The following is a 27373-nucleotide window of genomic DNA, read 5'->3' on the forward strand; positions in this document are numbered from 1 at the left end:
GCTGTTTTATAAATATATAATTAATTAATACAGTTATTTGATTTGGAGAAATTTTGATAATTTTATATATTTAAAAAAAAAAAAAAATTAAATTGAATAAAAATATATAATAAAAATATATTTTCGAAATTAAAAAAATGATTATTAATAATTTAAGTATTTAGAATATTAATATAAATAACGTGATATATTTTTAAAAACGTGTTAATTAAAATGTGTATAAATTTATGTGGGAAAAAAAAGTATATAAACAAGATGGCAATCTTTTTTTGCCGCGAAAATATTTTTTTAAAAAAAATAATAAAATTTATGTTGTTTTGGTATTGGTCCATCACAAATATCGATTAGGGATATTAATATATAAAAGGTCACGGTTTAAATTTTGGCTTATAAAAAAGGCGTTTCGAAATTATATTTAAAAAAAAAATGTGGCAACATTTCGACAAGCTGTCTTTTACGTGAGAGATTTTTTTTTTAAAGTTTGTGGGTAGTATTGTTAAGGCGTAGCCATGTTTTTAATCGAAAATATTCCAATCAATCTCTTCAGGTTTTGGACTAATGTTGTTAAACGGCGGCTCCTTTTCGAGCCGATTTTCGAAAACGGCTAACTCAGTATTTAATCTAGAATAATATTACGCGAGCCTGAAGATTTTGTTTGTAAAAGGAACAAAGGTTTGGACATCTACTAACGAAATCTCGAGGCTTAGGCAATGTTTTTCTGGCTAAAATATTGAGTTAGCCGTTGTTAAACAACACTAGTTGAGACTCTCTACTTGGACGCTTAATTCAATTTTATATAGGCTAAAAGCTTGATCAAAGCCACAATTAAGATGGTCAAAGTTAAGGTAATTTAACAACACTATTTATGGGGGCTCTACAAATAATAATTGGATCCTTTATATTTTAGAAGTTTTTTTTTTAAATAGACCCTCAAATTAAAAAGTAAAAGTACCTTTTAAAAAAACAAATACCCTTTAAAAAACGTAAGAAATACCTTAAAGGCAAAAATAAGCCTTCAATTAAGATAAAAAATAAAGAAAGCGTTTAAAAAAATGAAAGGTATTATTTTGGTTAAAATTAACTACCAATGGTACTTATTTATATATTTAAAAAAAAAAAATTGGGCATTTTAAAGAATAAAACACATAATAATACAAAAAGATAAATACGGAAAATGGAACGCGAGATATAAATTTTTGTGAATGATTTTAAGGTTTAATGTTCAAGATTCAATCGAATTGATCTTTTGGTTCAACGCGAGATGGGTCCGTCGAGTTTGAGAGAGAAAAAAAATAAGGATGAATGATGTTCGATCAATCACAGTCTATAATAGATAATTACGCGATTCCGAATTTTAAGATCGAATAAAAAAAAAACTTTCTATTCAATTTTCATCGTTTAGTGGGGCGTGAAAACCACGTAGGAGGGCATCGTATTCAGATATCAAAGTTTCGTATCTGTAGGCCTCTCGTATATCGGGAATATTGGTTCGGGTTATGTCGTTCCGAGAAACGCCTTCGTTCAGGTAATTAGGGCCGAGCCAATGACATTTGACCTGTAATAATAATAAAAATTGATCGTTAAAATAGTAAAAGTATACTTCTATTCTATATAAGTGTTCTATTGTATTCAAAAATGTTAATGATGAGTAGTGTTGTTAAACGGCTCGTTTTGAGCCGATTTTTATAAACGGCTAACTCAATACTTTATCCAGAAAAATATTACCCGAGCCTGAAGATTAGGGCTGTGCCGATACACATATTTTTCACCGATCCGATATTGCTTCAAAACCAATCCGATACCGATATTTTTACTGATTTTTAATCACCCCCGTTTGAACTAAATGTAATTTAGAAATCAACATTTTTTTATGCAAAAAATCGAATTATGAATAATTAAATTTTTTTATTTCTACAATTAAGACTATATATTTAATAATATATCCATTTTATGTTGGAATTATAAAATTGTAATATTTAATATATAAAATTATAATATATTAGATTTTTTTAATAAATATGAGAGCCTCTAGATTTTCTGGAAATAAGCCTCTAAGATATGGACTATCTATATCTCCTGCCGTACTGAAGGCAGACTCAGATGATTCCGCAGTTAGCGCATTTTGCAAAATTATCTTTGTCTTTTGTAAAATATTTCCATAATTCAGATACCATATTTAAAAAAATTCTTTTATTTAAAGTATAAATAAAAAAATTGGCGTTATTTAAAAAGATTTAAAATAAAACTTTGGGTGTTCCTTTCTATTTTTATAAAAAAAAAATTTAAAATACTATAAATCTATTTTAAAAAAGAAATAAAATTAAAAAAAATTATTTAGAAAATATTATAATAATGTAAAATAAATATACATAACATAAATTGAAATAACAAAAAAAAGAAAAGTAAAAAGATCAGATCGGTTTTACGGGTATCGGCCCGATCCGATATTTTGGAAAACGCTAAATATCGGCACCGATCCGATCCTATATTTAATATCGGCACAGCTCTACTGAAGATTTTGCTCATAAGAAGGAACAAAGGTCAAGACATACATTATCAAAATCTTCAGGCTTGCGTAATATTTTTCTGGCTAAAATATTGAGTTAGCCGTTTTTAAAACGAGTCGTTTAATAACACTAATGATGAGCTTATAAATCATAAATAGTCAAGTATCGATTAAATTTCTTTTTACTTCTCGAGGAAAACCGCTCATCATGACACTGTTTCTAGCTAACTCGCACATATCCGTCGAAGTCAACTTCCATACTTGGGCTGCTATGCTGTATTCTTCCATTAAAGGTTCCTGTTTACCAAAAAAAAACATATTCGTATTTTGGTTTAAATAGGCTCTCCATTCAATTGATGTGGAGTTAAAATAATATAGTATTCAAGGGACCTTATAATGAAGATGTCTTTAAAACATTTCATCCATCCCTTAACTCTCCCATCACTGCCCTCGCATCATATCTCATGTTTAAAAAGAAAGAAAGAAAGAAAATTTCTTCTTGATATTCCAATCTATCATCTCATATAAAAAAATAAATAGAAAAATCAATTTATATACTATAAGAAATTAAAGATATTTTTTCCAAATACTCATATGTTGGTTTATTTATAATACATAAGCGGGCTAACGCGAACTCCCAGTAAAAATAAAAACTGGTAAATTTAGGAGCCAGGGTGAGATGAGGGTTTGAAAATGCTAATTTTTATTTTCTCAACTAGAATGTTCCCAAATTGTTATATTCTATGCTGCGTGCAAACCCAAGTAAAGAAATAAATAAATATAACTTTAGTGAAATGAAATTGTAGAGGGTCATCCGTCGATAAGGAAACGAGCAGACCTCTCGATAGGTAATCCGGCAAAGGATTCTTGTGGTAATTCAAGAATAGGGAATTATTGCTAAGGGGTGACATGGCTATCCCTATTTGGGCCAGGTAGTAAAGATACTGAAGCACTGGTGCCTGAAAAAAAGTAAAAATTTCAATAACTAGGTATATAAAAATTCTATTTTGCATTCTTGTAAGTTTTAATTCAAGAATAGGGAATTATTGCTGAGGGGTGACATGGCTATCCCTATTTGGGCCAGGTAGTAAAGATACTGAAGCACTGGTGCCTGAAAAAAAGTAAAAATTTCAATAACTAGGTATATAAAAATTCTATTTTGCATTCTTGTAAGTTTTAATTCAAGAATAGGGAATTATTGCTGAGAGGTGACATGGCTATCCCTATTTGGGCCAGGTAGTAAAGATACTGAAGCACTGGTGCCTGAAAAAAAGTAAAAATTTCAATAACTAGGTATATAAAAATTCTATTTTGCATTCTTGTAAGTTTATCATTTTTTTTTAAACCTTCATATTTTTTTTTTAAATACACCTTTTTTTTAAAAATTAATTTCTTTTCCATTCCTTTTCGCATCTTATTTATTTATAATTTTTTTTTTCCTATTCTAATTTACTTTATTAATCGTATCTTAAATCATGATTTAATTCATACATTTCGTTATCTATACTACGTTAATGTCTTAAAAAATGGTCATAGCGTACCTTCCTCAACAACAGTCCGTGAGATATATTTTCCGCGAGCATGAAACTGGTTATAAGATGTTGGGCAGGCCCGGCCTCCCCGCAATGAGGTCGCAGCACGAACGTGTTCAAGCCCCGACTCCTTTGCATATATTATAAAAAAAATTATTCATTAGGAAAATAAATAACAGGCAAAATAAAAGTGAAATGCATAATTTTTATTTGTCTGATATGAACCAGGGCGACTTAATTTATATAAGGGTCGAGAGCATCTTGTTATGCGACTCATTATAGGGTTCTAACTCGGCATTGATAACCGATTTACGAAAAAACCAAACTGAAAAATGGCTTTAATGGAAGAAAACCTAACTGGGGCTAAGCTATTTAGGAGGTTAGATAATTTAGATTCTAATATAAGAAGTCAGTATTTAGTTATGATGACCACACTATTTTATTTTTTAAAATCCCAACTTGTATCCTCGTTCTAACTCAAACATAAAATACATTAACCCAAGTAACAAATTGAAAAAAATCAGGATTCTCAGGAAAAAAAAAATTTAGTCACATCAATATTTTTAATGAAAATACATAAGGGGAATGATAGGATCAAATCAAATTCTAATATTCAATATGAACAACAAACAAGGATATCAAATGAGAGAACAGGGAGTCAAGTTATTTTAATTGTATGCTCAGATTAGTGTTGTTATATCGGCTCATTTTGAGCCGTTTTTTAAAAATGGCTAACTCAATATTTTAGCCAGAAAAGTATTGTCTAAGCCTCGATACATCGATAATATATGTCTAGACCTTGGTTCCTTCTCTATGGGCAAAATCTTAAGGCTTGCGTAATATTTTCTCTGAATGAAATATTGAGTTTATGTAATTAGAAGAAAAAAAAGAAGCTTACAAGTAATGATACAAGTGACCAATGAGAAAGAATCATATATGTTAAAAAAAATTTTGATGCAATCAAAAGTTAGAAAAAACAATTGGAAAAGGTTTTACCAATCTGCATGACATCTTTAATCCGATTATATATTTATATTTAAATTCCTGTTCATTTTATTTTTATTTAGCTTTCTACAAAAAAAATGGCTTAAATAATTTTCCATAATAAAAAAAATATCATTCAACAAAAAAAAAATGTGTAAAAAATTAACAACCAATAGTTTACGAAAACCAATCAAACAAAAAAAAATCAACCAATCATATTTGACGAATAAATACATAAAAGATAACCAATGGGTAATTGTGTCTCGCTAATTATAACCCTACCCAAAATTTTTGTAAACAAATATAATCAGATGTAAGTGTCCACGCAAATATTTCGCGCATCAATAAAAAATAAAGGAATTATTTTTATAAACGTATTCGCGTGCGAAAGGCGTAGTTTAAATGACAAGATTAAAAGGCGTGGACGGCTGAATTACTTAATCCCCTTAGTCGATCTAGGAAGAGGTACTTATCACATATAAATTTGAGAAAAAATAAAAATATAACTTAAACTTTCTAAAATGGTTGAGGGTCATCATGTTAGCCCACATGTAATAAAGGTAATAAGAATATGGCGGATTTTCGGGGGTATTCCAATCGACCGGAAGAGGGGATAAAGAATTGAAATATTCGTTTTCCGTTTTACTTTCGTCGTCAACCGAATCGAACCCTACGATCTATTTATTTATTTTTAAAATGATGATATTTTTTTTTCATTTAATTTCCATTCTCATTCTCTTCTTTTACCCTTTTTTTAATATATATATGTATAGTATTCCTCTCCCAGGTGTCGAACCGTTTATTATAACTGTTTAGGTTATAGCCAATGACATATAACAATACCTAGACTTGACGATGCATTCATTAAAAGTGTACATCAATGGAAAACAGCTGGGGGCGCCATTTTGGTTACCTATTTCTCTCCCAGGTGTCGAACCGTTTAATATAACTGTTTAGGTTATAGCCAATGACATCAAATAATACCTAGACTGACGATGCATTCATTAAAAGTGTATAACAATGGAAAACAGCTGAGGACGTCATTTTTGGTTACCCGCATCTTTATTAAAAATTTTAAACGAGAGGCCAATTTATTCCTATGTCTGACGCAAACTTCATTAAAGGAATTGCCTGATCATCGAGACAATGAGGAAGCAAAGTTATCGATTTAATAGTAATTCTTAACATGAAAATTATTACTATATGGGTTACCAAAATGGCGAGTCCAGCTGATTTGCATTCAATGACGCTTTCAAAATGCATTATTATGAATGTTCTTTCTTTCTTAACAGTTTAAATTTAAACTCCCGTTTTTTTGGAACAAATTTTAAAAAACAATTTATTTAGGGGTTGCTCATCAAAGTTACTTATGAACTAATTTGTTAGAAGTTACAAGTTACATTCTTAAAATAAGAGTAACTAATTAGAGTTACATTCCAAAAGCAACTATACCTATAGTTAGTGTTGTTAAACGGCTCGTTTTGGGCCGATTTTTCTTAACTCAATATTTCATCCAGAAAAATATTGCCTAAGCTTCAAGATTTCGATAATATATGTCTAGACCTTTGTTCCTTCTGTGAGCAAAATCTTCAGGCTTGCCTAACATTTTTCTGGATGAATTGTTGAGTTGCTGTTTAACAACACTTACCTATATTAGTAGTTAATTTATAAATTATAACTTCATCATTTATTAATATAGTTTTTTTTTAAAAACCCTATCAAAAATCTTTCAAATTATGCTTTAAAAAAAATAATTTAATTAAAACGGTTATAACCCGGCTTTAAAAAAAAGTGTTATAAACCGGTCCCAAACAATTTAGAACCGATTTCATAACGGCTCGGGCTCGTAGTTCCGAGATACCCTGTTTACTTCTTATCCATTTAATTTAACCCTTTCTTAATGTTCCATCTTATTCACAAATTATTTCACCCCCCTTACCCCTAACCCGTGTATTATCATTATTATTACTATAAATAATGATTAGACCTGGTTAAGGAACATGTACAATTCCGGATGAGAGCTGGGATCGTTAGTCGCCTCAAAGAGCGGAAGAAAAATGTTATTCAAAATTTGCTCAAAATTCGAAACAAGATTTTTGGTTCTATATATGTCGCTTTTATTTTTTAAAAAATATATATTATTTAATTTATTTTTTTACTTTCTTTTTTCTTTCTTTCTTTTCTTAGCCGTGACTTGAACTAACGCACGTGATATTTAATAAAATATACTATAACTAACACCCCGTGATTATGAATAACATTTTATCACATGACAATTCATTATCACCTGATAACCGGCTATATTTAAAAATATGTTTTTAACGTTTCCATTTTTTTGAGAAATCAATCGAATAATTTTTTTCTCAACTTACTTTATTTTTTAAATTTTAAACAATAGCAACTTGCCAAAGTAAGGGTGTTAGAGATCCAGTAAATATCTCGTCACAAAATCACTTTTTAAAAGTAATAATTTTTCTAAATTGTGGTTCAATTAAAATATTCAAATTTTATTTATAGATGATACGAACATATGTTTCACTTTCTAGCACGATCAAAGAATACGAGCAGTCAAGCTCAGCATATGTTGCGAGGTTTGCTTCGTCAAAAGCTCATCATCCTTAAGATCTTATAGACCTTTTTTAAAGATATAGAAAGGTTTATTATTCTCGTAAATATAGGGGGCTCCATACAAAAAAAAATGTAAGGAATACCTCAACATTTCCGCAACTCGTCAATAATTTACAGTTGGCCTTAAACAACAAGGACACTTGCACGCTTCCTAGAAATTGCGACGATGGTTTGGTAGACATACAAATCACAAAGGATAAATTTATAATAATCATATAAATAGATTTTTTAAATAAAAAACATTTGAATCTCTCCCTAAAAAAGAGTTCCATCTCTTGAAGAGAAGGAATTGGTAGAAAAAATATTAAAAAACCTAAAAGGCTTATAACAAGCTAAAAATCCCAAGAATCCAAGTTAAAAATAGAAAAAAAAAATATGACCCTTTAAAGATATTCACAATGTACAGACTAATTATCAATAAATGCGAGTGTAATTATTTAAGCCAGCATTTTTTTTCCCAGTTGCTAAAGAGGAAATAAAAGATCGGAAGAAAACGATATTCTGCCGGGAATTCACTTTCAAGACGAGATGATGCGACATAATCTCAAACGTTATCCCGAGGATATGTTCGTGGGATGCAACCTACAAGTTAAATAAGATGAGAATGGCGAGTCACAAATAGTTTCACTTTGGCTTGTACAAAGTGAAAGCTATAAACGTGTAAAAAAACAATGTGTGACATTATGGAATATCATAATAATAATTTAACGAATCTTGAGGTTATTGTGGCTGATAAAGATATGGCAGATAGAAGTGCCTTCTATGATAGTTTCCCAGCAGTGAATATTCACATTTTGTATTTTTCATGCTTTGAAGGATATTTAAAAGAGAGATTCACAGCTGACAAGAGAAAGATTACTAGATCTGAGGCTAAAACAGTGCTGGAAATACTAAAAAAATGGTATACAGTAAGACTGAACATATCTACAATTATCTTTTATAAGAAACTCATAGATTTAAAATTGCCCTTAGTTTTCTTCGTATTTTAAATAAACAGGCATGGTTTAAAAATAGTATCAATATCAAATAGATGAATTTGGATATGAAGTGACATTTCATTTAGAAATGATTTTTAAAGGCATATAAGGGTTAGAAGAATAGAATAATAAATTTCTGTGGTATAAAATGCATCGGTGACTACTGGTAGCCTCTCAAGATGCCTTTCAAAAACCTGAGAACCAACTACTTGTTGATGAATCTGAAAAGAAAGGACATTTAAAGTAGAATTTTTATTAACCTCTTTTAATTTTTCTTGATTAAGAGATTCGAAACGATTGTTTAGTAAAATTGAGCAGCTGGGGTGACCTCATTTCTCCAATTATATAACCCATTCTTTTCTAATAAAGCGCCAATACGTATTAAAATACAATGAAAACTAAGGGGAATTTTAAATCTATTAATTTCCAATAAAAGATAATAGTACATATCTTCATTCATACTGTATACCTATTTTTCCAGTATTTCCAACACTGTTTTAACCTCAGATGTAGTAACATTCTCTTGGTCAGCTGTGAATCTCTTTTTTAAATATCCTCAAAGCATGAAAAAAATACACGCGTGGAATACTAACTGCCGGGAAAATGTCATGGAAGGAACTTCTATCTGCCATAATCTTTATCAGCCATAATAATTACAAGATTTGTTAAATTATTGTTATGATATTTCATAATGTCACACATTTATAGCTTTCACTTGTACAAGCCAAAGTGAAACTATTTGTGACTCACCTCCATCAATTATCAGGGTAATAAATAGAGGCATCCCGCAATTATTTAACTGAACATAATCTGTGGGTATCGTTTGAGATTATGTTGCATCATCTAGTCTTTAAAGTAAATTCCCAGCAGAATATCATTTTCTTCCGATCTTTTACTTCCTTTTTAGCAGCTGAAAAAAATGCGGCTTAAATCATTACACTCGCATTTACCGATATTTGACTGTACATTGTGAATATCTTTAAGGATCATATTTTTTTCTTCCTATTTTTAACATGGATTCTTGGGAATTTTAGCTAGTTAGCCTTTTAGGTTTTAAATACTTCTTTACCGATTCCCCCCTCTCTTCATGAAAAAGTACTTTTGGTTTAGGAAGAGATTCAAATGTTATTAAATGTTTTTAAGGAATGTTGTGGTATATATTTTTTTGAGCGATATTTTTTGTATGGAGCCCCCATATTTAACAAGAAAGATAAACCTTTTGATATTTAAAAAAAAAGATTTATTAGCACTTCAGGATGAGAAGCTTTTTAACAAGGCAAATCTCGCAACATATAAATTATCGTTAATCATGCTAAAAAGTGAAGCATATGACGGAAAATATTTCTCCAAAAAAATGTATCATCTATAGATAAAATTTTGAATATTTAATCGAACCACAATTTAGAAAAATTATTACTTTTATAAAGGTATAATATTGTAATGAGACATCTACTGGGTCTAACTCCTACACCCTGGCAAGTTGCTAGTTGCGAATTGTTTAAAATTTAGATATAGAAAAAGTTAAGAAAAATTATCACTTTGTCTAACTCCTGTACTATGGTTGTTATCCCTATTTTTGGCTTTATTTTCCAAAAAAATGGAAACATCAAAAAAAAATTTAAATATAGCGGTACATCAGGTGATATTGCATTGTCACATGATAAAATGTTATTAATAATCGTGGGTGTTAGTTCCAGTATATTTTACTAAATAACACGGGCCTTAGTTCTAGCCACGGTCTTCTTTTCTTCCTTAGTAAGAAACCTATTAAATTATTAGTACACATAAAACAATTCGCTTATTTCCTATTCGGGTTAAAAAAAAAATCAACCCATCTTCTCAGAGTTGGGTAAGTAAGTATCACGGATATTTTAAACATTTTTGAAGGTATCTTGTGCACTTAAAAGAGTATCGTATTTTGCATTTTCGATATAAACATTCGATAAATATTTGTATCTATATTCGATTTAATTTTCGAAAAAAAATTTGTCCAGCCCCTTATATCTTTCGGCATTTTATTCTTCCGGAATAGTGAGATCACATTTATCTATCCATAAATTTGTTCCTTTTAAATGTCCGTTTTTAAAACGCCACACTGCCGCGACGATCTATAGGCACCCATTCCTGAAAATAATTGCCCATAAAGGGGTAGGACGGATATTAGAAGTACTTTTACCGCTCAATATTTGAAAACCAAAAAAATTTAGGTTTTTTTCAAAAAAAAAAACTAGTAATGAAGAGAAAGAAAATCAACAAAAAAAAAAGATAGAAATAAAAAGAATGCAAATTTAAAGATAAAAAAAAACGAAAGAACGAAATAATAATAATCGCTTCTTTTACTAAAGTCTGGGCACTTGAATCAGGAATCTGACGTTTTCGGAATAAACGGCGAAATTAACGGCCCAATGAGCCAATTTATCCCATTCGTTCATGTCGGAGCCATATATAGATAATCTGGGTTCCGAGTTTGTGTACTTACTTTCCTCCAGGTCGGACATGACTTCCTTAAAAGGAGGAAGGAGAAAAAAAGTCGCGTAAAAAATTGTATGCGATGGCGGAAGAATATTAAATTAAAGTTTATAATACTTTCATAATTTTGGCAAAATATTTTCCGCCAACGAAGTTGTTGGTTTTGATAAAGATTTCCCTAATCTTGCTCTCCCCGATCGGGTTGTATTTAGCGTTGAATTTGTCGAACCTGTGAAAGGTGTCCCTATCCTAATTCGATAGATAAAACGTAAAAATAAAGATGATTATTTTATTTTCCGATTCTAAAAAAACACTTAATAAATACGAATAATAATAATAGGGTAGAACTTCCGCAAAACGCGAGACCTATCCGATAGTCCGATTATAACGGGACGGGTACCTAGCGGAAAATCTTTATGGCCCGATATGGGGGGTGGGGTCAATTAATCGAATTAATTTGTAAATTGACTGTTTTATAAACCGATACCGATATTAAAAATAGATAAGGCTTGCTATTTATTTGTTAATAAATTTTAAATTTTTTTGTTGTAAATTTGAATATTCAAAAAATATTTTATGTTTTACCGCGTGGACGTCTAGCATATCGACGCTGAGGTCTTGAGGGGAAATTTTCATTTCGTCGAAAACCTGTTGATAAGAGTCATTATAGGGATTATTTATGGAATCATGTGTGCAATCGAAATAATTTGCCCCCCCCCTCATTTTCATTTTTTTAAAAATATTTTCGGGTTTCGAACTTGGCTCAAGGTCTTGCCGTCTTTCGTAACGATTTCCACTTTACGTTCGCAGGCGCTTCGTTTGAGAGTCTTTTTGATAAACCTTAAAAGGTAACATTTTTAAGCGGTTGTTTAAACGGACTCAATATTTTGACCAGAAAAAAAGAAAGGCCTAAGCCTCGAGAATTTAGTTAATACATGTCCAAATCTTTTATGTGCCATCCAATGACGTATATAACTAGACTGACGATTCATTCATTAAAAGGTTACATCAATGCAAATCAGCTGGAGACGCCATCTTGGTTACACTAATCTCGTTTAAAATTTTAAACGAGAGCCTAATTTATTCCTATATCTGATGCAAAAAACTTTATTAAAGAATTATCGGATCATAGAGATACTAAGGAAGCTAGTTATCAATTTAATAGTAGTTTTTGACATGAGAATAATTACTATATGTATTACCAAAATGGCGGGTCCAGCTGATTTGCTTTTAACGACGCTTAAAAATGCTTTTTAATGAATGAATCATCAGTCTAGGTATTATATATGTCATTGGTGCCATCTATGAAACAAAAATCTTAATAGTGAGATGCAAATCGAGCGTTTCGAAACGCTGCGTCGCGAGAGCCAATAATGACTTTCAAAATGACCTCGCGTGCAAATTGGTAAAAATTACAGTTTGGAGTTTTAGCAACCATTTTTTAAAAAAATACGCAAATAGGTTTTCTATTCTTCGTGTTCGTAATATTATATATAAAAATGTAATATAAATAACTTACTTATAAATCCTAAATAAAAAGAGAATATATTTGGAAATTAAAGAAAAAAATAAGAACGCAGACGATAATATGTACTTTCAAAAGACAAATCCTTTTCTTTTTTTTAAAAGAAACTTATTTAAAATTTTTGAATAGAAGAATAATTAATAAAAAAAAAAGACAACCTCAATTTAGGTTAGTAAAGACCTAACAGCTCATTGGTCCAAATATAATGATAAGAAGGATAGATGTAAAATACCAGGATGCTTTAAAAAAAAATGTGGTGTATTTAATGTTTTTAAGCCCCAAAAATAATAGTTTTATAGATTTTCATAAAATTAAAAAGTATGAATATTTGGAATCCCGGAAAAACCCCCTGGAAAATAAACCCCCAGGAAAAAAACCCCCCAGAAAATAAACCCCCAGGAAAAAAAACCCCCGGAAAATAAATCCCCAGGAAAAAAAACCCCCGGAAAAAAATTCCCTAATAATTTTTTTTCATTTTTATAGAATTTACTTAAGACCTAATAATATAGGTATATTTTTATTTGGCCTACTCTTCATAAAAAAATTCTTAAATAAGAAAAACTGATGTTTAAATTGGTACTGGGAAAAAATGCCTCAGTAAAATAACTATGAATTGTAAAAAATTTTAGTAAAAATACAATACCATCTTTAAATATGATATTAAATAGACTTAATTTGACATAATAAGAAATGTTTATTTTATTGGTAAATCATGATTATGTATATACAAATTTTATAATTTATAATAATATTATATGGGTTGACATCGAATATTGAAGGAAATCGCTTTTATAAAATCTGGAAGGCTTCGCACCCCATCACGGTATTCTTCGCAAAGTTTCTTTAGCTGAATCTGGTTGTTAGAACTCTGCGATTTTGATTTCGATGTCCAACTACCTACACGCCATCTTTCAAGTTTGGTTTCATCGGCAGCCACCTAGCATTTCATTTTTTTAATGAGTACCCAGATTGATGGGTGTTTATTCCCAACCAGATTAGAAAAACGATGATTCCAACCTTCGCATTGGTTATTTGTTCGTTCTTCATCTGAGAGAGTGCTCTGATTCGCGTTCCAGGTTTCTGGAGGAAATCGAGGCTCAATTCGACGTGTTTGGGATTTAGAATTGCTTCTTATGACCTCCCTTGATACTCCATTGACATATTTTTATCGAAATAATCAAGAATATCCTTACCATTGCTCGGAGTAACCGATCTCAGGAATGTCATTGCATTGCCCATATCACATAACTAAACGAATGCTAAGCCGTTTATCATACCACAAAAAAAAACTTAGAGTATCATCGGTCCTGTATTCGTTTTCCAGACCCAGCTTCTGAATTTTTCTATGGGTACTTTGACACAAATGATAAAAACATCCTCTAATTACGATGTGATCCCCTAATTGAAAAAATAAATATAAATTATTAAACATATTAATAATCATAACCAATGATACTCTTAACCGCGTTCATATATAAATTTTATGAATAAAATATTTTTGTAAATTAAAATTTTTTTTTTGTCTTTATATACGGTGATAATACATTTTAATATCTGTTCATTTAACTAGTTGCTGAACAATAATATTTTTAACAAATTATTAACTTGCAATTGACTAAATACCAATTCAATATAAATTATTGCTAGATTATACTTAAATATGAGAGTGTATAAAAATAATTCCAAGGGTTTTTTTTCCTGGGGGTTTTTTTCCGGGAGTTTTTTTCCGGGGTTTTTTTTCCAGGGGTTTTTTTTCCTATTACCGAATATTTGATGTATTTAAATAAAGTTATATAACTATATATATATGGTGAATTCCATATCAAATCAACCAAAAAAAGTCGATTCTCAACCCGACCCTCTTCAATTTTTCTTAAATTTTGCATAATGGTAGTATAAACTATAACTAAGAAAAAAATGAAATTTTACCTCCCAACAAGGTTTACTCGCTAAGATATGGGGCGTTTAAAGCGCGGAAAAATAGTACATTTTTGACAAAATGTGCCTCATTTATTTTCAAATATCTCGAGAAATAATTAAGTTAGAAAAATAATTTAAATTTTATTATGTAGCTTAATAATAGTTCTTTAATATGACATAAAAATAAATATGATATAAATTTGATGAATGGCCAAAACCGGATGTATAAAACCGGAAATGGCCATAGAAAAAAAAAGGTATTTTTTTTTTCGAAATTTTTTTTCCGTAGATAGATATAACACTGCTTTATATTTGTGCCAAATCCTAGCCTGGGATGAAAAAGGGTCTAGGAGTTATGACTCTTTATATGGCTTAAATTGATCAAAAATATCTTCATTTAATGAATACTTATGAAATAATGTTTTTTTTTAAATTATGTCTAAATGATAGGCCCTAACTTTTTTTTATTTTTAATTGTTAACATGTTGTGACTGAAAATTACTTGACAAAATAATTCTAAACCAATTTATAACTTTATTTTTCTGAAATGCATAATTACATATAATATAATAATTCATAATTATGTTTACAATATATCATATATTAAATTATCTAAAGAATTGGTATAAATTTTGACTTTAATTTTATTTTCATCAAGGGGAATATAAGCATGGTATTTTTGTGTTCCCTGAATTCTTTTTGCTCTCAAAAATCTGCTTTCTAGATGATTTTCCATATTATTGTATTCATTATTGCTTACAAAAATGTAATTTACTCCATGTATATTATTTGTTGCAAAGTCGAATAAATCCATTGGTGTCAAAATATGGTTTTGATATGGCAGTTGCAAACTAGCTCGAGCTGCTAGCCGTTTTGTAATACCTCCTAAACTGTCGCACGGACTTATTCCATGAGCTGTAGCAAAAAAATGCCACTCGGCCTTTATACCAAAATCACATTCATGATTATAGAGATTTATGAAATTTTTTTTTTTTATATTGGATTACGGCCCCAATCAGAAAAATAATAAATTTTGGTCAATATATCAAATCTTTCTTTTAAAAATAAGGTCATTTTAGTTTGAAATAAATAAAAGGCACAGGCATTGTGCTTTAAGCAATCTGATATCACCACTAAACTTATATGTTTTATAGTGTTGTCCTGACGATAAAAAATGATAAAAGGGTGAATAGTGGACTGATTATTTGTCCAATGAAATCCCTGTGCGCATGGTCTTGCACTAAAAATGCATAATTTTCCGAAAAGTCAGCAATAACTAAGTATTCGCCAACATTTAAATTAGATTTTAAATTGTTTTGAAATAATGATTGTTGTGATGCTATAAATGAATGTGGAATCAAATTGTCTAATTTCTCAATTAAATAATCTAGGAATTTATAAGCTGATTTTGTCAGCGTTTCGAGCGTAGTTCTATCAACTACCAACCATTGTTTAAATGATATATAATCTATTGAATTCGTATCAAATAATATAATAAGTCTTTCTTTTATTTGGGATGATCCAGGACAAAATTTACATTTATTGAAGTAACATCCAGGCTGGGCAGGATTGCAAAGACTTTGTGCAATACAATGTTTATAATCGTTTATTGGAGGATAATTATAATGATCATTATTGTTTGTAAGCTGTTTTAATTTTCCCCCTATTAAAATAAGCTTAAAATTTTGGTGTAGTGTGCAGATACACATGGTATGTGTACCTGGTCCACCTGCTAAAACACAGTTTTTGGGTCGTAAGAATGCAAATCTATTCACTCACAATATGTTAACAATTAAAAATAAAAAAAAGTTAGGGCCTATCATTTAGACATAATTTTTAAAAAAACATTATTTCATAAGTATTCATTAAATGAAGATATTTTTGATCAATTTAAGCCATATAAAGAGTCATAACTCCTAGACCCTTTTTTATCCCAGGCTAGGATTTGGCACAAATATAAAGCAGTGTTATATCTATCTATAGAAAAAAAATTTCGAAAAAAAAATACCTTTTTTTTTCTATGGCCATTTCCGGTTTTATACATCCGGTTTTGGACATTCATCAAATTTATATCATATTTATTTTTATGTCATATTAAAGAACTATTATTAAGCTACATAATAAAATTTAAATTATTTTTCTAACTTAATTATTTCTCGAGATATTTGAAAATAAATGTGGCACTTTTTGTCAAAAATGTACCATTTTTCCGCGCCTTAAACGCCCATATCTTAGCGGGTAAGCCTTTTTGGGAGGTAAAATTTCATTTTTTTCTTAGTTATAGTATATACCACCAGTATGCAAAATTTAAAAAAAATTTGAAAGGGGTCGGGTTGAAACCTTGGTTGATTTGATATGGAATTCACCATATATATATATATATATAGTTTATAGTACAATAAAAATTATTGTGGGAAAATTAAACAAGGGAGGCGTTACGTTTTTTTTTATCGTTTAAAAATTACGGCAAAACGCGAACGCTCAATTTGTGGGCACGATTGCTTAATATTTTCCTGAATAAATTATTTGAGTTTACACGGACCATAATACTTACAAAACTTTAAGTAATAGTTGCGCGTACAAATTGAACGTTTTCAACGCGGCATTTCAAAAAACGCAAAACATTGCAACTCAGATATTCGTTTAAAATTGGACACATTTCCCGTTTTAATCATTTTAAATTAATTTATTTTTAAAAAACAAAATTTTTAAACTTTTGAAGTGATAGATAGCACGGACACGAAATCAAATCTAAAAAAAAGTAGCGTTGTTAAACGGCTCGTTTTGGGCCGATTATTTCAAAAAGGGCTAACTCAAATATTCCATCCAGAAAAATATTACGCAAGGCTGAAGATTTTGCTCATAGAGGGAACGAAGATCTAGACATATATTATCAAAATCTAAAGGTTTAGACAATAATTTGGCTAAAATATTGAGTTAGCCGTTTTTAAATAATATTTTTAGCTTATGGAATGAGTTTTTTCTGATTAAATAAAGGGGGCAAGCCTTTTTTTTTTCTTCTTGGTTTTGAAAATTTAGACACGCTTTCAATTTAAACATAGTCGCGTTTACGTTTTTGAAAACGCTGCGATGAAACGTTCAATTTGTTGCGAACTATAGCGTCATTTTTTTTTAAAACACACAACATAGGTTTATAATACTATCGAGAATGCTCTAAAGGGGGATTTAACCTAATTGAAGGCGATATATCTCACCCATAATTCTTGAAAAAGTGATAAAAATTTTTAGTAGCATAAAAAAAAATGTAATCATTATTGCTTAAACTTTTTTTTAAAAATCCATAGAAAAATTTTTAAAATTCCCTATTAAGAGTTGGTCCAAAAAAAAGGGAGGATTATCGCATTTTTAAGATCATCTGTCTAACCGGACATGGAAAAGTAAAGGCTACCATTTTTATTTTTGAGTTTTATAGGAAAAAAAAATTCCGAGAAAATGCTTAGCCCAAGTGGCCATTTGTTGCAAAAAAAAATCCTTAACAGTTCTATATCTTCTTTTTTTTTGAACTTAAGTAAATTTTCGGATTTATAGAAGAAAATGTATTCAATTAACGGAAGAAGCCTCGTGCATGAATGCTATAAAAGTTCCTCGATACTCTATAAAAAAAAAAAAAATTTTAGCAAAAATCTCCGCCGGGAATGCTTTTGATCACGCCTTTTAAATCGCGCAAGAAGTCGCGTGTATGAATGCTATAAGGTCCCGCTAAACTCTTATAATATAGTTATAAAATAATTTTAGGAGAAAAAAAAAACTTTAATTAACCAAAATATACGTAAAATCTTCCGCAATAATAAAATAATTTGGTCTACCAAGGGGCTCTAACCTGAGCAAATGCTTCTGGTTCATGCAAGAGGCGGCGTGTATATGGGTGTCCACCTTGCGAATGTTGTAAAAGTCCCTGTGCTTTATGCACTTTTGTCCGCTCGTCTCCCTCAACTCGTTCAGGTACAGGTGAAGCTGAAAACGGCACGATAAGTAACAAAGGCGTCGGTAAGTGAAAGATTTTCTAAAGGTAAAAAAAAACAATTTTTTATTCCTCTATAGTAATACAATACGAACAACCTAATGGTACATCGTAATATTACCAACAAATGAAGAATTTATTTATTTAAATGTATATATATCAATACAAGTCAGCTGGTGATAACGCCATTTTTATTTTCCCAAAATTATAAGAAATAGGATTAAATTTATGTATAAAAAAACAATTATTATACGGGAAATTCAAAATGGCGAATCAACATATGATTCGTATTGAGCGATTTTTCAAAATGCCTGATCAATATTACAGTCAATTCAGTGTAATTTTAAATATATGGAATTAAAAATAACTTCATTTGTCAAAAATAAAATCTACAAATTTTTTTAAAATGTTTTTTATAACGCGTTTTTTTGAAAAAAAAATCTAATTTCGCCAGAAATGCATTTAAGCATGTGTAGTTTAAAAAAAACTTCTAATTAAAATTAACTATCAGCTAGATATATGATAACACGATATCCTCGAAGTTAAAATTAAAGACCCGTACCATATTACCCCTCCCCCTCATAGATTGAGAATGGGGCAGTTTGGTATTAAATAGATTTTTTACGATAATAAGAGTTAATGTCGTATTTATAAATTTTGATGTTAAGCTATCAAAAAAAATTACATGGTAACGTCCGTCAGAATATCTTGCAAAATGAGGGAATCCTTTAAATATTCGTCCTTTCCTAAACGGGGAAACATGAATTCCTCGTTTTCGAAGCATTTTAAACCATTTTCACCTTGGTCCTCCTTGGTGCAATTTCCGTTTTTCGCGGAATCAAAATTCGGGATACCATTTTGTTTCCCGTGATTCCCCGTGGAATGACGTAGGATGTTAAAAATCCCGTCCTTCGAGATAACCTTGAGATGTAGATCCGGTAGGAGAGAGCATTCGTAAGGGTTTCCCTTCTTGGTCATGGTTGGAGGATTTATAGGGTGATCTGGAAAAAAAAAATTCGCGAGGACAAATTATAAAATTATCATTTTTGGAGTATCGATCCACAATCCGTTAAAAATTTCAAGGTAACTGGACCTATACCGCTAGTATTTGCGTATCTCCGCATTTGGATCTTATTCTTCTGATCTTGCCTTATCTCATTCTCTCTCAGGTATTATTCTCGATTGGATGTAAGGAAGAACGAAATTTTATAAAAAAAAATATTAATTCCAAATCAATCACCTTCTAGACTCATCTTATTCTCTTGTTTGACGATGTCCGATTGAAAATGGGAGAATTTGTAAAGCGATTTCAGGTACCTGGAACTGAAAGTTGGGAAGGATTGAAAGGAGAGGTACGCGTATTTCTCTCTCAGTCTCAGACTCTCGAAAATAGCCTTGGACGAGTGTATGTAGTCGTAGATCGGCACCTGTCAATTCAACAACAAAAAATTATAATTTTCTGTTTGATTCTTTCCTCTATTGACTTTTTACTAAATCCGCATTCTCATCATTTCCAGATGTTTAGAAGCCCGTGAAACAAAAAATGGGGGGAAAAAATGTCAATAAAAAATTAAACATTAGATAAACCCTCCGCTATAATAAAATCACACATCAACCGATTCTAAAACCGGTAATTTTTAAATGAGTTCCGGTATTTATGTCCTAGTTTAATTTGGTCATGAGTTCAGTAGCAGGAAAGAGAACATCTGTCTTAGCTTCCTTTAAGTAGCAGGAAAGAGAATATCTGCCATATCCGGTGACCCAAAAAAAATTTATTTATCTTCGCCAAAATTATTAATTTGGGAATTATGCCGTTCAAAATATCTCATGAATTTTACGTTTTCATCCGTGCCATTATAAAAATAATTAAATACATGTTTCAATATCAATCAAAAAATATGCATCACGACGCCATTCCGCCAATTTTTTTACAGCGGGGGGACCCCGACATTTTTTTTGGGCGTTGGCGTAGTCGAAAATCACCCGTGGCGGCTAATTTACACGGCGTCGCACGGGTCTATCTATGTATATAATTATGATAATTCACCCCGATCTCATCCCCGCTCACGGATACTCTTTGATACTGGATAGACTCGCAGTCGTGCAGGAAAGCACTATCTCCGGGTAACGTTGAAAGGTCATTTAGCCCCGGGGTCCGTTTGGCCTCACTTATGTTTTATTATTTTTTGATTGAAAAGGTATATAAAATAGAAAAATACTCTTTTGAATAGTTGCTGCTAGTTTGCGCTCACTGTTTGGCAGACAAGGTGTCTTCAAAAAAAAAACCAACATAACCAGGGTTTCAAGAAATCTTAGCGTTGTTACTCGACTGAAAAACTGAGCCAAGTTTTGGGTCTAAAAAATCAACCCAATCTGACTTGGGTTATGAACTCGCGATATGAACTAGAGGACGAATATTTCATAATTACCTCTAAATGAAAAATATTTTAAGATATTTTTTTAAAAAAAATTAAGAATGCTAACCAACCCAAGAATATTGATCGAATGTTTGCTCAAAATTTTGGGCGAAAAAAAAATCTATAAATGCTCACTGAAGATTTTTTTTTGTTATTCTTTCTTTGAGAGAAAAGAAAGGAAGAAAGAAAGAAAGAAAGAAAGAAAGAAAGAAAGAAAGAAAGAAAGAAAGAAAGAAAGAAAGAAAAAAAAAGCTGAACAATAATTTTAAAAAAAAACCTCGAGTCTGTAATATCGCCATCGATCTTAAGATCGTTTATCGCTAACCTATCCGCCCCGTTTATCAGTGGGAAGGTTTGAGTGAGGTGTACCGAATGGGGGACGTGGTGAGACTTTCGCTTGAAACTCATCTGATCTTTTATCATGCTTTTCGCCGCTCTGGTTTCTTGTTCCACTTCCTCGATCGGATATCTGGGGAGATCGAAGGAAGCCCGTATTTCGGGTTTCAAAAGAGAAAGATTTAAACCGGATATGGGTTTCGAGTCTTCCGGGATGGGAGAGCAAGAAAAAATAAGTAATATACATTATATACTGCTAAATCGGGTTTCGAATCATTCCACGAACAAGCGGATTTTTTATCCGATACTGGTCTTTAGAATTTTATAAGTCCTTTTTTATAACGCGTGACGCAAAACGTAAAAAAAAACATTTTGGCCGCTAAAAAGGGAGAAAGGAGAGCTTTGTTTCAAAACCTTATTTTGTTTTGTCTAGTAGGTCCTAAAAAACCGTTTTTAACATTTTCGCGGGGATTTTAAAAAAATCCGCCCGGCCCGGATTTTAAAATTGACTCGGCCCGGCCGGGATTTATAGAATGTGTTTTTTTTGGAATAGAAAAAAACCGTCAATTTCTAGCGACTCCTTAGAATGCGATTTGACGTCCAGTTTATAGCTATTGATCATATTCTTATCGAACAGGGGAAACTTTTGGGGTGCCCCGAGCAAGGGTGGGGGAGGGGACGGAGAATGAGAGCTATTTCGGCGGGAACCATTGAATCTTTGCGACATCCTTTTTTCTTTGTTTTTTGGTTTCGATCAAATCACGTACGTCTTGAGATATTAAAAAAAAAAATTTATTTTAATATCCTGTTCTCTTAAAAAATTTTTTTATACTTAATTTAAAATCACGTGGTCTGCGAAAAATAAAATCAAGTTATTTTCGAACTTCTCCATTTTTATTCTTGATTCCCTCTCCGCATTCCCTTGTCTTCGCGTTAGCAGAGACCAGCACATCGGGAGCACAAGGCGGGGATAGAGGCCTACAAATTCCTCCAAAACTGCTTATTCACGTGTCCCTTAGAAGCTTAGATGAATATGGGGAAGTGGTGGGGGGGGTTTATAAAGGATAGACGAATTAATCTTCGCCATGGGCCGCCATATTGGCGTGTGCGCGCCAGAGCCGTGTCGATATTGAATTATCGGCATGGGGGGAGGGTTAGTTTTAACCTTTATATACAAAAAAGAAATATTCTCAAATATATTCTTCTTTTTAAACACAAACCCCCTCCCACTCCTCCATTTTTTACCTTGCATTTTTTTTTAGTAAGGGTAAAAAAAAATAATAAAACAATTGACATCTAATTATCTCGTACCTCGAGGATAGAAAAAAAATACATTAAAATATCTGTTTTAGTAAATATTAATTTTATTGTTTTTTTTTGCAAAAAAAAAAATCGATGAAAATAAAATAAGATTTAAAAGATAAATATTTTGCTAGTAGGGTTCGGTCCGACCAGCTAAAATTCTAATTTCCGGCCAGGTCCGACTTCCTATTAAAAATATTAGACACGGAGCGGCCGACGGGCTGGGAGGAAATATCAAGACTACTAATTACGGGTAAGCCTCCATACATTGACCAAGAGGGAAGATGATTCTATTAACTCTTGGAGGATGAGGTAGTATGGGGAAAAGGTAGGGGGAGCATCCAAGGGGCAAGATGGTCCATGTTATCGGGCGTTGCTGGCGAAAGCTCGGAGATTAGGTAAATTAAAAACGATTTTTAAAAAAAAATACCCGAGGTGATAGATGATAAACCCTATAACCTTTATCTCTCGAGGATTATTGATCGGGTTTCTAGTAGAGTCGATAGGAAGGCAGCTTGCGTTGTGAAAGTAATTTTTAATTACAGTTACATCCTTTAAAAAGTAACGGTTTCCAGTAAATTTTAAACGAAATCAAGTACCTTGTAAAAAAATTTCTAAAGTAACTAGTTACAAGTTTTCAAAGAGGCTAAAAAGAGTTTTCATGAGAAGTTATTAGAACTGAACCTAAGGTGGTAAAGATAAAATGGTGCCACCTTCGTAGGTTCGGTCGTATTATTATTTCATTTTTATTTTTAAAAATACGGCTTAAATTTATGCGGTTTTTATGTTGTGTTAAAGAAGATTTAATCTAATGAATGAATGACAGTGACCAGCTGATTATCTGTTTAAAAAATTTAGAGTTCTCATGAGAAGTTACCTGAACTGAACCTAAATGTGGTCAAGATAAACTAGTGTCACCTTCGAAGATTAGGTCGTATTATTATTTTATTTTTTAAATATGGCTTTAATTTATAAAAACATGATCTTAATGTTGTGTTAAAGAAGATTTAATCGAATGAATGACAGTGACCAGCTAATTATCTGTTAAAAATTTAGAGTTCTCATGAAAAGTTACTAGAACTGAACTCAAGGTTATCAAAATAAAGTGGTGCCACCTTCGAAGGTTCGGTCGTATTATTATTATTAAATATGGCTTTAATTTATAAACCTTGTTTAATGTTGTGTTAAAGAAGATTTAATCTAATGAATGAATGACCTTGGAATGAATGACAAAAAAAAATTTGAACAATAAAATGTGATGAGAAGAAAAAAAAGTAAAAAATTTAATATTTTATTGATTTTTTTATAATATTTTATTTTTTGCCTAAAAAAATAAAATGGCGAAAGGTACCTTTTAGATTTAAATCCTTATAAAGATTGCGGAAATAAAAAAATAGAGGATTCTATTTTCATTCCTTCTTCCTCTTTCTCATTTTTTTTTGATACTTTCCATTTCTTTTCTTCTTTACTAAATTTTCTTTTCCCCCAAATTATTTTTCTTTACCTATTTCTATTTAAATTTCTGCGATTTTTAAAATAAAAAAAGTGGATTCTATTTTCTTTCTCTTTCCTCATTTTCTTCATTTCATTTTTTAACTTTCCGTTTCTTTTTATTTGCTAAATTTACTTTTTCACCGAATTACTATTTTTTTATCGTTATTCTATTTAAATTTCCGCGATTTTTAAAATAAAAGAGTGGATTCTATTTTTTTTCCTTTCTTTCTCTCTTTTTTATTTTCTTCATTTCATTTTTTTAACTTTCAATTTCTTTTTATACTCTTTCCATTCTCTATTCCCCGATATATTTTTCTTTACCAATTCTAATTAAATTTCTGCGATTTTCAATCTTTTTTTCCCTTAAAAAAATGGAAATGGCGGAAAATATCTAAATTTAAATCCTTGATTAAGATTGTAGAAATAAAAAAGGCGATGCTATTTTCTTTCTTTCTTTCTTTCTCTTTCCTCATTTTCTTCATTTCATTTTTTAACTTTCCATTTCTTTTTATTTGCTAAATTTTCTTTTTCCCCGTATTATTTTTTCTTTACCTATTCTATTTAAATTTCTGCGATTTTCAATCTTTATATTTTCTTTAAAAAAGAAAGAAAATGGCGGAAGATATCTTTTAAATTTCAATCCTTAATTAAGATTGCATAAATAAAAAATAAAGGATTCTATTTTCTTTCTTTCCTTATATTCTTCATTTCATTTTTTTTTAAACTTTTCGTGTTCTTTTTTATTTCTTTTCTTCTTTGCAAAAATTTTCTTTTCCCCCCAAATTATTTTTCTTTTACCTATTCTATTTGAGCTTATTAAGACTACGTCAAAAAGTTAATTGATATCAAGATCAAACTGTCCAAAATAAAAGCAAACAAACTTTAGAAACAGTTTCGCGATTATATTGATCACGAATAGTAAAAATCAGCTGTAAATTGGACGTAAAATAAATCAAAAATTTTAAACGTCGAGAATTTTTTTTTAAAAAAACTTACAAAAAGCCCGAAAAAAAGGATTGAAAATTAATATTTTTTTTTAAAAAAAATTTAGATCTTACTTTGTATATTTTTCTTTCCCTATTTTCCTTCCAAAAAAAATATTTAAATCTACCGCCATTTTGTGCCGATTTTCCCGAGGGTTTTTTAAAAAAAATATTTTATCGCGATTTAATTATATGTAACTTAGCGTTTTTTAAATCGGTACATTTTTCTTAAGTCATAGTAACTGTAAACGTTTACAACAAAAAAATATTTGAGGTAATAGCAACTTTGTTACTACATATTTTTTTATAAACTCTAGCTAACAGTAATGGTAGCATGTATTTGTATTAGAGTAGGCAGTTAGATTGAGATTTCGGGAAACCTCTTTCAATTGATTAACCCTTATTTAGTTAGAGATTAAAAACGAGAAATTTTTGCTCGTTAGCAAACAAAAAATGATCCTTTTTTTGTAACTGTTAAATAATTAGATATTAATTAAAAACCGATTCAATTTGAAATATCAAACTTTATAGGTTTAAAATTTAACTCAATAATTGTTAATTATAAGGAAATCAATCACAGATTTTTTTTAGTAGACTCATATTTTTGAGTTAAAGTATATGAATGTTCAAAAAATTTGGACTTTGTTAGGTATTTAATGAGTTATAACGGTTTTTTGGAACACCCTGGTCATTCATGTAACTCTTTTTATTTTCATCTGTTTTGGAATTGATACATATTTAATTAACACTTTTTTACTCTTTTTATACATAGTTTATTAATTAAAAATTATAATAATATCGATATTTGAACGGTAAAACATTCTACATATAACATCAATTTTTATTCATATTTTTCATGGCCAAGGCAATTAATTTGGCACATTAATAGGAATGATTAAGTGTAATTTTGTTTGTTGTTTTACTCAATTTTTAAGGCATAACATTGTTTATGAATATGACTCATTAAATATTTTAAAATGCTTTTATTGTTGCAGATTAGCATTGTTAGAAACTAGTTACATTTGTGCTAAAAAATAACTTTAGCTAGTTATATTTGAAATATAATTGTTAATTTGTAAGTGTAACTAGTTACATTTCAAAAGTAAAATTTTTAACATCCTATCTTTTAAAATTTCATTTTTTTTTTAATATTAAAATTATATTAGTCATTTTTATTCATTTATTATAAGGAAATTATAAATAATATTATATATATAAAATACAATCATGAAATAGCCAAAAACAATGATATTATATTGGATAGGATCATTTTTTTAAAAAAAAATATCAGCCTATTGTTCTTAATCTGTTCCAATATTAGCACAACTCTAAAAATTGCAATATTGAAAAAATAGACCCACTCTCTCCACCATAATTTCCCATATCTATAACTGGGATGGGAATAAGACACAAATTTCTAATCAATTCTGAATTGCATCAGATAATAACAAATGGCTTATATCCCTGATTAAAATTAACATAAATTCATTTATAGAAAGTTTAATGATAAAATATTAACTAGCATGTGATTTAATTTATAAAAAACACATTTATAGAAAGTTAAAGCTTCATAGCATGTGATTTAATTTATAACAAATGCATTTATGGAAAGTTTAAAGCTACCTAGCATGTGATTTAATTTAATGATTGAGTAAGCACATGATTAGATTTAATTCACATTTAATTATTTCTATTTATTTTATATTTATAAATATGATAAAGTTTAATGTATAGTAATACAAATAAAATAAGTATTAATGTATTAGTAATCTTTTTATAAATTTAATTTTATATTTGGGTAGGTTATTTTATATCATAAAATTTTAAGAAAATTAAATATAAATAGTATTAATATTATATATGGTGTCAAACAACTATCAAGCCATTTAAAATAATAAACATATATTAATATTATATATGGTGTCAAACAACTATCAAGCCATTTAAAATAATAAACATATTTATATTATCAAATGAAAGTTTTGTCTTTGTATAAAATATTATAATTAAATGTGGTAAGCTTGAGAAAAAAATATAAACTGAATGAGGACAGAAATATATATTCTCTATAAAAGAATATTGATTATATAATATATTAATAGAATAATTTTTAATAATTTAATTAAAAATCTAAACATTTTATATAGGATGTTACTTTTCCAATTTTTTATATATACAATTGTAGAATGATAAAATTGAAAATTAGGGTAATTAATATTTCTAAGTAAGAAACAAAAGATATACCTCGTAAACAAAATTTTTAAATTTTGAATGTAACCGAATCTCAAAAAGCGAATAGAATAAATATTGATAGTGCA

General features: G+C 29.9%; 1 protein-coding gene across 3 annotated transcripts; it reads right to left on the reverse strand.

Moving 5' to 3' along the window:
• Window positions 1-27373, reverse strand: LOC135922365 (AMP deaminase 2-like). 3 transcript variants are annotated; one of them, XM_065456747.1, is made up of 17 exons: window positions 27211-27316; window positions 21838-22045; window positions 21218-21482; window positions 20571-20691; window positions 19764-19950; window positions 19209-19524; window positions 18383-18565; window positions 11855-11936; window positions 11682-11744; window positions 11214-11345; window positions 10968-11131; window positions 7010-7136; window positions 5536-5699; window positions 4048-4168; window positions 3292-3465; window positions 2693-2803; window positions 1-1555 (listed from the first exon to the last, which is right to left on the reverse strand). In XM_065456747.1, the coding sequence occupies exons 2-17, from the start codon at window positions 22001-22003 to the stop codon at window positions 1385-1387; spliced, it is 2547 nt and encodes an 848-aa protein (XP_065312819.1). In that variant the 5' UTR covers window positions 22004-22045; window positions 27211-27316; the 3' UTR covers window positions 1-1384. The 3 variants fall into 3 exon arrangements, with proteins under 3 accessions (XP_065312819.1, XP_065312820.1, XP_065312818.1); XM_065456748.1 differs by lacking the exon at window positions 27211-27316 and adding an exon at window positions 27192-27210; XM_065456746.1 differs by having other exon boundaries at window positions 2-1555; window positions 27300-27373.

Source organism: Gordionus sp. m RMFG-2023, chromosome 1 (assembly GCF_954871325.1).
Source record: "Gordionus sp. m RMFG-2023 chromosome 1, tfGorSpeb1-WG-v2, whole genome shotgun sequence".
Lineage (NCBI taxonomy): Eukaryota > Metazoa > Nematomorpha > Gordioida > Chordodea > Parachordodidae > Gordionus > Gordionus sp. m RMFG-2023.